Genomic DNA, 13901 nt, shown 5'->3' with positions numbered 1-13901 from the left:
TTTTGAGAAACAACTGAGAAAAGCATGAACTGGTATTACCTCTCCCTATGGAACCTTATTCCTCTGACATCTGTACACCACAGCAGCTAACACCGCTTGTGCAATGCTGTTTTCAGAGAGCTGTTTTCATCAGCTGTTACCACAGGCTTCCCAAAAAAAGTCCTGCAGGGTCCAAACCGCAGTCAGACACATAGACGTTGTCATTGTTGATCCCCAGAAGTGCAACTCTGGTCCCAAGTTAAGCACAGGAAAAATGAGTAACACAACCCGAGGGAAGAATTACAGTACCCATAACTGCAATGAGTGGTGTCCCCCAAAGAGACAGTGGTTTTACCGGCCCAGGAACAGCAACTGTTCACCCGCTCTCCAGCCCCCAGCAGAAGTAAGAGAGCCAAGACAAGTATCCAAACTGGCAATGACTCAGAGGCAGAGCATCCCATTTATTTGTGCATAACCAGTATCTAGCAAAGCATGGCTTGAATGCCCAGTTATTAGCTTGCTAATAACATGCACATAATTATTAACTGTCTAAAAAGTCACCTCAAAGAGATCCTCAGGGCAGAAGGGCCAAACAGAAGCACTATCTCTCTGCACTCTGTTTTACTGTTTGAAGTACACAATGGTTGTGTTCAGGACCCTTATCTAAGCAGCCTCTCCTTTCTAGGACGCACCAAAATTTAGACCCTTTAAAGTAACATAAGCTTGAGTTCAGGATGGGTCTCACCAATTTATTTTGGTTTTTAAGATGCATAACAGCCAGGATCTCCACTAAAAATAGCTAAAGCTCAAAAACGTAACTTAGTTTGCAAACTTAAGTACCTACAAACACTGTTCTGCAAGGAGCGTTAGCCATGTAAACTTTTAAACAGCAGACTCCAAAGTGCAAATGTCACCGCGTTCATTCCAGCTCTCCATCATGCTAAAGGTTGGCCATAAAACACTGCATAACCAAGACAGCCCTCGGCTCCTTCCTGCTTGGCAAGAGTCCTTGTTCAGTCCTGACAAACACACTTGTTTAATGACAGCCTTCCCTTTAATGGGATCCATAATTCTCTGGGAAATACAATGCTCTAAGACAATTTTCTTCATTGCTATTCAACAGAAAAATCAGGAAAACCCCAACATCTTCAATACAAGTTTCTTAATGAAAGTTTAAGGAAAGTAAAGAATGGGAAAGGACTATACCGAGACACACAGAGGAACCTCCTAGTGAATTCACGAGCTTAAATTCGACTTGGAAACAGCTCCTGGTTATGGCCTATCCTTGAAAAAGGCTGACATTTGTGATAGAGATACCAATGATAAATGGACTAAAACTAACTCATTTCACATAAGCCAGCCAGGCTTCAATGATGAATTCTCGTACCTACTGACTCAAGATGGATGATGTGCGATTTAACTCTTCATCTCCTGCTGTGAGTTGCAGGAATTGTTCAAACCACCACAGCACGTGGCATTCTCTTGACTATTCTATTTTTACAAATACCAGGTGGCCTAGAACAATTTTTCCAATAAACAAGCAAATGAAGTTTTTCCACCAATGCTTGCTGAACATCCCCACCAACAGCTCCCTATCCTCCCTTGATCACAGCCCTCCACTACAACACCCCCAGTTGCTGTCTGTATTGCTCGAAACACCTCACTGCAGTGCATCAGGTTCCCTACCCATTTGGCTAGGCAAGAGATAACGTGACTGCTCTGTACGACCGAGAACTGCACTAACCACAAGCGGCATCAATCAGAATCTTCTTTCTTCCTTCCCCAACTACTCATTTTCACAACACACAGAGAAACCTCTCTGGGTTCTTGACATCTCTATACCAAATTTAGGTTAGGGCTAGCCAGCAAATTATTTGGAAGACTGACAGATCAGGTAAATCTTGACTCCTTGGAAAGTCTGACTAAAGCCTGTCCTCATCTCCCTTCCATCAGGGTCGCAGCCATCTTCTTCAGCCCCAACAGCTCATGATTTGCCATCCAGGAAAGCTCCTCTCTGGCTGCACAGGCAGTGGGGTAGGACCTCTCTCAATCTCTACTAATGGTGCCTGCCTAAAGCAAGACCTGGCCTTCGGCTGGGCTAAAAAGGGCATCCTCTTAGCAGCCCTTAGTCAAACAGTACTGGGGAGAGCGATGGGGCTTCATTCCTCAGTCAGGAAGCTCAGCTAGCACCACAAGACAGCTTTGGTCAGGCTTGCATGCCCTCCTGCAGATTTATTGCTGAAGATTAAATCCACTCCAGAACTAGAAGTCAAAAATATAAAGCAAGCGTGTTTTCACCTCCTAATTCTGGAAAACGTGAAGCAATATATTATTTCTTGTAATATTCCCAGTGAGGATAGCTTTCTCTTCCTATGCACAGCCAGCACTGTATGACTGTGCTCTGACCAAGACAGCACCTATGAAGATTTTGTTACTCACAGGGCTGCCACTCCAAGCAAAAATTCAAATAGTACTCTACTCTTCACAGAGTTGTCTTATTAGAACAAGGATTATCTTTCTACAAAGCTTTTCCTAGCCTTACCACATCTGCGTGCACGTTCTTCCTCCAGATCTTCGGCCACTAACATTTCGTTTCCTACCACAACTCCCAAGAAGATAGTCAGAACACATTGCCCTTTATTGCTTAATTATTCTAAATGCTAACATATATCACTACTCTGGGCTCACTGTTCATCTCTTGTGAACCACATACGCCTTCTACAAGGTTACCAAAATGCCAGGAGTCCAGCAAGGTCACCTGGCATCAGTAACACCCAAATAATTCTTAGTGATCTCAGCTCACATGAGGGATCACACTACTTGCCTCATCCTGCCACTCAGCTGCACTGCATTCAAACAGCTCCTTTCCCAGTTCATTCCCTCAGCTACCTTTCTTCACACAAAGTGGTGCTTGCCAAAGCAATACTTTCTACTATAACTTAATTATTTAATAAAATAAAAGGTTTCACTTCTCACTCTCTGACACAGCAAAGAGGAGGAAAGAAGGAAATCATGCAGGCCTGCCTGTATTTTCATGGAAGTCACTTGGCATTGAAAACCAGAAAAAGAGAATCTCTCTACCGTGAAACTACATCCTTTGGGCCGCCTGCCAAAAGAGCTTTGTTAAAGATTATTATTTATTTGATATAATAATTATTACCTAAGAGACTGGCTTTCCTACAAGTGAAAGATACACTGGTCACAGAGGAAACAAAAATCCACCTTCTTTATGTGGGGATGGCAGCTAACTCTCCTAGGAGATCTTCACAGCTGCCCATTGTCACAACCAAAGCTCATCTGCCATTGATCAGCCTGGCTTTCCAACTAATTGCAGTGATAGGAAGGTGGCAGTCCCTCCACGGAGAAGCTACACCCTACTAATCAGAAGCTGGAGTCAATTTTGAAACAGAAATATTTACCTTCGATGCCAGGTTGTCCACTAGTGCAATCATGGAGTTCTTAAAAAGAGTAGCAGCTGTCAGAGGTCTCTTGGTTACCTCAGTGATGCTCAGTTTACCTTCAGGCCACATCATCTTCAACACAGGGTTAGAGCTAAAAGACAGTCTCTTTAATTGCACAGTCTAAAAGCACTTCTGCTAAATTCAGAATTCAACAGCTTGCTTCTACCCAGATCTACTGGTGTTTTCAGCTCAAAATGTATCAGCCAAACCAATATGACATTCCTGGGCAAGATATCTCTTGCTCTTGAGCAATATATGGTTGAAGCTTACAACCAAATATTCTGGAAAAATGACAAGCGCATTCTCCTCGTCAGATAAAGATGTGTAGTAATGGGATAGTAAAAATCCTGCAGAAGTGATCTATCAAAAGCAGAGCCTGCCTTACTGACACAAACATAAAGAATTTAATCAAAACAGAAGAGAGTAAGACCATAGCCCACAACATCCTCCCTTGAAACTTGCTATCTTATTTCAAGCTGGTTTTCTGCACCATTCTTGATATATAAAGTAATTTATACATTTTAGCCTATATTTTCTTGAAGGGTTGAAGGTGAGGTAAAATGTCCATGATGGATGGCAAGAGCTCTGGAATAGACAAAAGCTGAAAGCAGTTACAGCAATCTAATAGCCAATCTATCACATGCTTTAATATGCTGTAAGTGGTCTTTGTGAACAGCCTTTACCAGAGAATTCAAGGAAAACAGAGGCTAAATTTAATAAAACCTCTGTACAGCAAATATTTTGCAGGTTTTTGGTTAATGTGAAGTCTTGAAAACACAAACAGCAAGACTATTCAAGTAAACATAACAGGATTGTGAACTAAGTTAATACTTGTACTAGCTTTTAAACCAGGTAAACAGAGTTGTCCATGCAGCTGCAGGCTATTTTATGCTGACATCTACCTCTGAGCAAAGTCTCTGAAAGGTTGAGATAGGCCACAGTCACAAAATAATTAGAACATGTTTAATGCCAGCAGACAAGGAAAACAGCTTTCTGGGGCACTTATAGATACACAGACATTTTGACAGGATTTCAAATTTGCTTGTCAAAGGCAACTTTTACTTGCCTGATTAGTATTCATAACACGTGACTACATGGTTTAAATTTTTCATGTCACTGCACATATGAAAAGGATTCAAATCTATTTGCCCATTTTCCCCCCTCACCCCTATACTTTCTTTCAAAACAGGGACTTCTAGCTGGGGCAGTGATTATCTGTCATTGACCAAATGCTACTCGGTATCTTTAGCATTGATTAAAGAAAGATCAGTAATGGTACATTTGCAACTGGTCCAAAAACCTGGTTAATGACAAATCAAGCAGCACAGGTAATCTCTGCACAGCTATCTTGATTGCATGAGTTGGTTTCAAACACACATTCTAAATTTAGTTAAATTAAAGGTTATATCAGAACAAAACCAACGTATACAGAATAAGGACTTTATCCTGAAAAATCAAACTAACAGCCTTTGGGTCATGGTGGATATACAAAGATCAAATCCCAAAGCAATGTGTTTATTCACGTGCACTGCACACACAGTAAAGATAGCATCAGTGAAAACATTAGTTTCTTCTAGCATCCACTCTATAAAAAAGGATTCAGATAAATCAGATTTAAATTCACCTCCTTAATATTTTTATTCCTACCTGTTGTACATGAGGCGCTTGAAGTCTTGAAATAAAGTGTCCTTGTTTTTGTCAATAAATCCAGTGACTGAGTAACTGAAAAAAAGGAAAACAGAGTTAAATGCAAAGAAACAAAGTCCTTTTCTGGGCTGCTGGTATCAGTGTGGAATCAGCATCTTTGCACTCCTACAAACACAGCAGATGCTAGTCAGGAATCCAGCTCTGTTTCCCAACCTATCACTAATTTGCTGCATGAGCACTGTGTGAGACTTAGATCTTTCTGCCCAGTTTTCCACCTCCAGTGCAGGAACAACATACATCTAGTTTTAGAAAGCTATTTGAACTATGCAGGTGAAGAGCATGATGGCTGACACACCTAGCAGGACTTGAGCAAGTTGCAGATGGCCTAAATTCAAGAGTTACACTCAAGACTTCTGCCTCTAAATTCAGAGCATGCGTTTGTGTTAAATCCTACAGGAATGATGTTTTCTTTTTCAATATGTCTAGTCCGTCCCTCTCTTGATGTCAGGGAAGATTCTCTAGTGGGTGAGTGCCTGAAATCAAGAGCAGCCTATAACCAGTGACTAGGGAACTCTCTTGGAAATCAACACACACATTTTGGACTCTTTCCTTCCTCTGTTCCCACAGAAATACCACCCTGAAAGACTATCATTTCAGAGTTTCATCTCTTCTCCAAGACTCAAGACAGACAGCGCTCTGTCCTCAAAGAAAAGGTCCAAAATCTCCCCATTCAGTGACTCCCACTCAGTTCTTCTGGAGCTTCAGATACCCCCCAGCGAAGCCTGCACCTGAACTGCAGGCACTGGGATCCAGAGCCCAACAACGTTCAAATCCCTGCACGGAGCCACCCTCAAATCGTACTGCTCCACATAACACAACTAGGCTCAAGTATTATCTGCAAATATTTCCACGTTTCAGTTTTCTTTTACAAAATTTTTCAGCCACTGGCAGTGCAGAAGGTTCAACCACTAATATGGCACCTCGTATTTTCTCCTCCTTGGCAAAATGCTTTGAAATAAGGGGTGTCTATCTGCAATCGCTCAGCAAAGACTGCATAACAAAATCTAGCTGTGCTGAATGGGCTCCAGTATGATCCCACTGGTTACCCTTACAAATTAAAGGTAAATTTAATCCCAAGGTAAAATAAATCCTAAATTATTTCCTCATTAACTCCCTTTAGATTCTGCTGGCATGGGGAGTTAACACAAATCCTAAACCATTAAATCACTCCACTGATATTCCAGACAACAGCTTTCCCAGGGAACAGTTTCTAACATATGGGCATCTTTCACTTCTACTTAATCTTCCTTCATATTACTGTCACATACTGTAGCCATTTTTGTAGGCTTCGGGTACAGAAAACTTTTCAACCTGAACAGGGAAGGCTCCTTGCACTGATACTTTTTGCATTTTAACACTACCCTGTATTTTGAGTCTGCTCAAACTGATTTGAGAATTTAAAGCCAGAGAGTTATATAATCATACTAAACAGATGTCTAAACCAGATTTTATTAGCTCAGTATAGTTTTCTTGCATAAACTGTGCTGGCTTTTTTTTTGACCCCCATCCTTTTTTTTCCCTAAAGCACTGCTCTTCTCTCATCCTCCCTCCCCATATTCTCTTTTTGTTTCAATTCCAAGTACAAAATGATATTCTGTATAGCAAGTAACCAGCATAAGATTTAATTGATAAGCAACTGCTGCACTCTGTAATTCTGTATGACAGCTATTCTGGTTCATACCAGAAGCAGCATTAAATTAGAATATTGTACCACTTCAAAGCTAGCTAAAAGACAAAAATAGAAGGTGCAACTTTATTTCTGAAAGAAACTTACATCACATCTCCAGCATAGTGCTTGATTCGAAAGTCTCTGTCAAACTCCAGCGTCTTGTCAGTTGCACAAAGCTAAAATAAATTCACATACATTAAAACTCACCCATGGATTTTCAAGTTTCATAGAAGAACAATATGCATTGGAAATAAAAAAGGAAACTACAGTTATTCCATTTTATATATGCATGTGTAGATGTGAAATCCAGTTATAACACTGCTTTGTAATATTTTTTCATGGATGCATTATAAGAACATATTTGTACAAAATCAAGTTGCAAGAGCCTATATTTTTATTAAAAAATTGATGCTATCTCAGAAACACCATTATGCAAAAAGAACATTTGTGCACTTAGAGAAACATTGCACCTAGAAGTTAATTCATTACTTTAAGTCTTCCTGTATATTTTTTTCCATTGCAGTATCACTCCTCAGCAAAGAAATGAAGCAATCAAAATAGGACAGTTACAATAGCAATGCTTGTTCTGTCCCAAGTCACTCTGGATCATCTAAGATCCACCCAGGGTGGTCACAGCTCCAACCCTCTGCTCTCAGCTCAGACTTCCCATCACGTTCCTTTAGTACAACGATGTCAACTGCCTACATGGCAGCCATTCAGTAGCAGTGACCATAATACACTCATCCCTTCAGGAGTAACAGAAGCCAAAAAATTCATCAGGCTCAGCTTGATTAAAAAAGGTGAACAAGATAAAAATGAGCCAAAAGGGGCAGGTAGATGAATTAAGTCTTTGCAAGAAGCATAGACACCATTTAAAAACACCGAGGGCTATGAGCAAGTATCTACTATCCACCAAAAGTCTTGGGAAAATAAAAGAGGAAATTAGCATGGTTAAACAGCAGGGCAGGAGAGATTATTAGAAGCAGGAAGATATCCTCCAAAAAAGTTTGCCTGTGTCCAAGAGTAGAAAATAGATTGGCTCAAACTGACAGATGTAATAAAATAAAATATTTAAAATAAAATAATTACAAAAAAAAAATCACACGGAGGAAATCATAAAGTTTGAGTAACAAGGTACACAGAAGGTTACAAAGGTACAAGTAGTCCAGCACAACAGGAGCAGGAAGCACACCAGGGTCTGCAGAGCTGATAGATGACCAAGGTGTAGAAGGAACACAAGAGAAAATGAAGAAATGAGGCCATATCAGGAAAATAAAGTAATTTTTCTTTTTACAGCTGTGTTCACCAGCAAGGAGCTGTGGAGGATGTAATGCCTTTTTTCAACCACCCAAAACATGCATCTCAAACCTACACGTCAACAGAAGAGGTATAAGACAAGCAAAAACATAATGAAATGAAGCAACTGTTGCTACCAGACAGGACACAGCTGGCTGCACAAGCTTCTCGCTTAAAACTCATCCAATACTGGAGAGACTGGAAGGCGGTTTAACAGGATGCTAGGTTTTTTAAGGAATGTTTCTCTCTGTGAACTTCTTGTCTACTGGGCAAATCAGTTGAAAATACTAAAAAAGAACAGCAAGTGTATTGATGTAGTTGATAGTCTGCTTGGATTTCTGTGAGCCTTTTCACAAGGTTCCTCACTAACAACTCAAAGAATTTAAGCTGCTATGAAAGATAAGAGAAAGGGTCCTCACACAGATAACTGTTGGAAAGATGGGAAACAGGAGTCCTGCGGGGGCCTGCACTGTGGTCTCCACTGTTAACATCATCTGAAATGATGCATAACCTGAGGGTAATAGGAAGGTGATTAGGCTTGTTCATAGTACTTAATTATTCAGGGAAGTAAAGACAATGGCTGGCTGCAAAGAACTGCAGGAAGACATGAGAGGCTAAAGGAATGGCAAAGAAGAGCAAACGAAATTCAACATAAATACAGCGATACACACAGAGAAATGCCAAAGTTCATGGCAAATGATGGGCCCCAAACTGTCCATTCCCAACTCAGCAAGTATCTTAACTACCCTCTATCTCAAAAAGGACACAGGAGAACTGGAAGCGGCTTGATGAACGGCAAAAACGATCAATAGTACTGACTGACTGCTACAGGAGGAAGGGCCAAATGAACTAAGCCTCTTCAGGTTAAGAAAGAAACATCAGGAGACCATGGCAAACGACATGGAGATGATGTATTGGAAGACATACAGAACTGTGTTTTGCTGTTCAAGAACTAGGAGGCAACAGATGTAACCTACAAGGGAAAAGGGAGAAGGAAGGAAAACGGGAAGGAAGGAGCTCTTCACGCGAGTACCTAAGCTGTAGAATTCTTTGTCAAATCAAAAAAAACCAACCCCAAACCCAAAACAAAACAAAAACAAAAAAACAACACAACCCAAACTATTAAGGACACCAGCCCTGACTCAGGAGGTTCCTGGACTGCAGATCACTGGAGACTGGGAGCATATCAAATTATCATTATGCATTTGTCCCATATTCTTCTGTCACTTAAGACCTTCACTATTGCCTAGTGTCTTGGAAGATACTACATCGGGTGGACTAGAATGGACCTTCTCCTACACAATGCCTTCACAATCAGCTTGTTGAGATTGAACTAATGAGAACTTACCACTATTTGAAGATTTAGGAATTCATACACTATCTCTGCACTTGATCCTTTAAAAGTATAAGATCAACTGAAAAAAATCAGAACTTAAAGAGGCTGAAAAAATGAACCTGTGATGTTGAGAAGTACTATCAGAATAGTTAGCATTTGTACAGATCTAGATTAGCATTACACAATTCAAAGAAGGATGACCCATGCCCTAGGAACATAAAATTTTGCCACAAATACTCATAGTGGAAGTGTTTGCCAGTATTTTTCCTGGTTTGTTTGGCTTTCACCAGGACAACCAAGCAGACAGCAGCAGATCAGACATGCAGTACACAAACTAGGACACTACTATTTAGGGCACAGCAGCCCCTTAGAGCTTATCCACATGGAGCTAGTGTCCAACACGCTCTACAGGGGAGCAGTGAAGCATTAACTCAGGCTGAAAGATGGGAGCTGTTCCCATAACATATCAGCATACATACTTTAACTCTTGAGGAACAGCTTCAATCTACACTGAACTTTATAGGATCTGGACAGAACTACTGCAGTCTACAAAAGCAAATTATGAAATGAAATCAAGTCCTTTGTTTTAATTCAAGCTAGAAGAGCTTAGAAAGCTGGCTTAGAAAGCTCAGGTTTCCTACAGCAGTTCTAGATGGGACTGAGGAAGATATCTTAGATACTGGTAAAGGACATCTGCAAAGACACGAGAGGGGGAAAAAATAATTATGATGCTGAGAGTTTTATGGGTCAATTTTTTCAAGGCTATATTGATTTAAATTCGAAATTAGCAAGCCAGGAAGATACATCATACCCTCCATAAACATTATTTATGCCAGTATTCCTTGTTTCCCTCTTAGTCTGTGCAAACAGTTTTCTGACAATACCACCCCCTACTGAGGAACGCTGCAACTGGCAGTATTTTCTTTTAATGTTTCCTATGCTGCGAAGGGACTCCTGAAGGTAAGGACTCAAACAGATTTATTTTTTTTTTAATTTTCATTTCATAGCCTCCCATATACTTTATGAAATTCAGTCCTCTTCCTCACTGTATCAAAGTACTACCTGCACTCTTCATGATGGAACCATGCCACCTTAGCAGACATGGGACCAAGGACAGAACAGAAACTGAACTCCTTTCTCTACCAGCTTACATCTATTGACTAGAAAGCTCCAGAAACTGGACCACTTCCCACACCACCCCACTGCAGAGGATTTAAGACTCCATCCCCCCAGGCTTCACTATTCACAATCATTAGTACTACTAAAGGAATCAATTTGCATTAAAATGTAGAAATGCAGACTAGCTCCATGAAAATACTTGTTTTCAGGTGAGTTTACTCAGAATATGCTGTGCATCTGCTGCTTAAGCAGGTAAAATCTAGGTTAAGGTGGAAAGCAAGATTCCCCTTTCCCCCTCCCTCAGCTAGGATGCATGTGGCAGAGGAGATGTCAGGTGTGCTGCAGCTAAAGGGCACTTAAGGAAAGTCACATCTGGGAGGAAAAAGTGGTTATTTTCTTTTCATCCTAGCCTCTATCCAAACAAGCCACATCCAGATCTATTGTTTATATTCAGCCTCCCTGGAGGCAGCCTTTAGCACATATCTTATACAACCATGCTAATTTTGTATTTCTGACCTACATAAAATATTGTACTGGGGTGGGAGGGAGAAGGGGGGAACCAGCATTCTGAATGATGTATTTCAAACGACATTTCTCAGTAGAGAGACATCAATAAATTAAAGGCCCTTATTTGATTACTCAATGTGAAAGATTCTCAAATTAATCAGGCTGGTGACCATGTTTTCAATATGCTGCCAAGTGAGGAATAAATAAAGCCTTTTAATTCGTACATTGTACCAAAAACAAAGCAAATCGAGGGGCCTGGATGATCATAGGTACAATCTGAGATGAATATGTTTTGTAGCCAATGACGATGAAAAAAAAAAAATCACAGCGCTGTAATAAAGCAGAAGTGTGAATAATTTCACTGTCACTATGTATTAGAGCAGCCTGGGAGGAATGTCACATGGGTTGAAACTGCACATCGATTGGTTACAGATGACATCATGATATGTCAAGGCACGATCTCAGCTTCTTTTATGCCCGGAATAAAACTGATCTCACATTGGACATACTTTAGCTCCCTCTGCCGGGTACAGGGCCACCCGAGGCGTGACCTAAACCCACACCGGACGGCCTGTTCCGTACTTCGGAGCTGCTGCTGCTGCTCACAGGCATTTCATTTCATACTCAATGGTGACAATTCCAACCTCAGCCACCCTTCGAGTCTATTTCCTCATTCCATTATGCCCCCCAAAATAGAAAAGGTATCACACAGGAAAGGAAGCAAGTTTTGAGGGTACGGAGGAGTACGTTACCTTTCTGCTGGAGAAATGAGCATGCTTCCCTAGCTTGTTATTAAGAGCCTCAAGGAACATCTCATCTGTAACTTTTCCAACATTCATGCAGGCATCGTCCAGAATGGCAATGATCCCTTTGTGCTGCTGCTCTACCAGGTCGACGATGACCTGATTGTTGAAGTAATCAATCTGTAAAAAACAAAGAATGGGTATATTTGTGACTTTGGCTAGTGAAAAAGGAGCATACCAGTGTTGGCCACTGATGAATAGTACCATGTGTCTGACAGAGAGAATGGGGCCCACCGTTCAAAGGAGGAGCGATCAGCTTTCAATATGCACATCACCAAGTCAAAATTAAGCAGGCTACTCTTCTACCACTAAACAGCAGAGAAGGCAATTTTTCAAACACCTCACATAAATCTTGAGACCGCTGCTAAAAATCAACTGCTACAGAATGCACTTTAAAATGTCTTTTGAATTTCAACTGTGCACAGTCACCACAGTGAAAACTGTGCATCTTATCCTTGGCATTATGAAAGAATTTGAATAGAACTCAAGATTTTTACACTTTAATACCTAGAGCTAGACAAAACACATAAGCACACAGAACAGAAACACACAGTGATGTGTGTGGCATCACAGAGATGCCACAATATGTTTTAACTCAGACCTGGAGTCACTTATTTTCCCACACCATGGCAAATAAAGAAATGTTGTGAGGTAATTGGTTAGCTTCTTCCACAGCCTGATTTCCAGACAGCAAGTCTGACAGTACAGCTGGCATGGACACAGATGTCCTATCGACTTCGACAGCAGTGTACATGTGGAGCAACTTTAGATCTGGGACTTATGCTGGTACACTGACCTCAAGCCGACCTCTCCCTCCCCTGCCAAATCACTCACATGCTTCCAGGGAATTCCCTCTCGCTGGTACTCTTCCTGCTCTTGCTTTAAAACCAGCTGAATAAAGAGCTGCTGTAGCTTTTCATTGCAGTAATTAATGCAAAATTGCTCAAAACTGCAAAAACATAAGAAAAAAGGTGGTAAGTTTTCTGGGAAAGGAGAAGGCAAAGCACTGTGCTTTAACAACGTGGCTCACCTGTTATTGTCAAATATTTCAAAGCCATAGATATCCAGGACGCCAATGACTGTGTTTTTCCCATGTATTGTAGTGTCATAGTTCTTCACTTCAATCACATCATTGATGTGTGTCACAATCCAACAAAAGAGGCGCTCGTATATAGCCTGCCAAGAAACAAATACTGAGGAATTTTGCCTGCATCTGTCTCAGTTCTTTCTGGTAAATGCAACACGTGGTGCTACAAAGCTTAATTCAGGATGCTGCCCTAACTACACAAAAGCTACAGATGACATTCTGCTGAAAGTGAACAGCTACTGACGTGAAGAAAATATTCTATGAAAGTATTTTTTTTCTTTCTTCCAAAACTCATTTACATGACTTCTAAATCCTAGTGAGGTCACTAGGTACAAGGGTTCCCCTAATTTGATTCCAGTCTGCTTTTCAGCTGCGTAATAACTTCCATACCTGAGAATTATTTAACAATATTGAAGAGCAAGGGAGAGGTCAGGTATAGAAACCTAACAACCGAATACAATGGCAGTAAAATATTCCTGTTCACTTTTCAAAAATAAAATGTTCTTTAGGCATAGGTATCTTCAAAGTCTAGATGTTCAAAATGTACTGCAAAGCTGTGCAAACATATAATCTTAGGAAAAAAAGTCAAGTTAATAATCAAGGATCTTCATAGCCTCATTTGTTCTTCCCTTATCATTTGATTTCTTAGCAAAGGAAGGACAATTATCACTCCTTTCTGTCATCAGTATCTACCTTTCCAAAAAAAAATAGCACTTCGGGTTTCCAACATGAGTTCTACATGTTACAGTTCCGTGCTCTAATCTTTGAATTTAACTGCTAAATGAAGTCAAGAATTGTATTTCGCTAAATATTCAGCCCTGTACAATGTATTCCTTTTGCAGCTGCCAGCAAGCCAGGCTTGCAGCTCCCTCCCCTCTTTCATGTGCCGCAAGCACCACTGGTTGTGGTGCATGCTGTGTCATAGCCAAGAAAGGGT

General features: G+C 40.7%; 1 protein-coding gene across 1 annotated transcript in view; it reads right to left on the bottom strand.

Annotated features, from left to right (window-relative positions):
• MYO1D (myosin ID) overlaps positions 1 to 13901 on the bottom strand; it is a 158867-nt gene that overhangs the window by 100402 nt on the left and 44564 nt on the right. Inside the window, exons 9-14 of the mRNA XM_010561329.1 lie at positions 12908 to 13053; positions 12712 to 12826; positions 11827 to 11997; positions 6922 to 6992; positions 5088 to 5162; positions 3399 to 3531 (exon numbers count right to left, since the gene is read on the bottom strand). Coding sequence (XP_010559631.1) covers positions 3399 to 3531; positions 5088 to 5162; positions 6922 to 6992; positions 11827 to 11997; positions 12712 to 12826; positions 12908 to 13053 — 711 coding nt within the window. The remainder of the gene's footprint in view (positions 1 to 3398; positions 3532 to 5087; positions 5163 to 6921; positions 6993 to 11826; positions 11998 to 12711; positions 12827 to 12907; positions 13054 to 13901) is intronic.

Source organism: Haliaeetus leucocephalus, unplaced genomic scaffold (genome assembly GCF_000737465.1).
Source record: "Haliaeetus leucocephalus isolate CR32 unplaced genomic scaffold, Haliaeetus_leucocephalus-4.0 Scaffold144, whole genome shotgun sequence".
In the NCBI taxonomy this organism is placed as follows: domain Eukaryota; kingdom Metazoa; phylum Chordata; class Aves; order Accipitriformes; family Accipitridae; genus Haliaeetus; species Haliaeetus leucocephalus.
The sequence above is the reverse complement of the archived record's forward strand: the minus strand, read 5'-3'. Positions and strand labels throughout refer to the sequence as shown.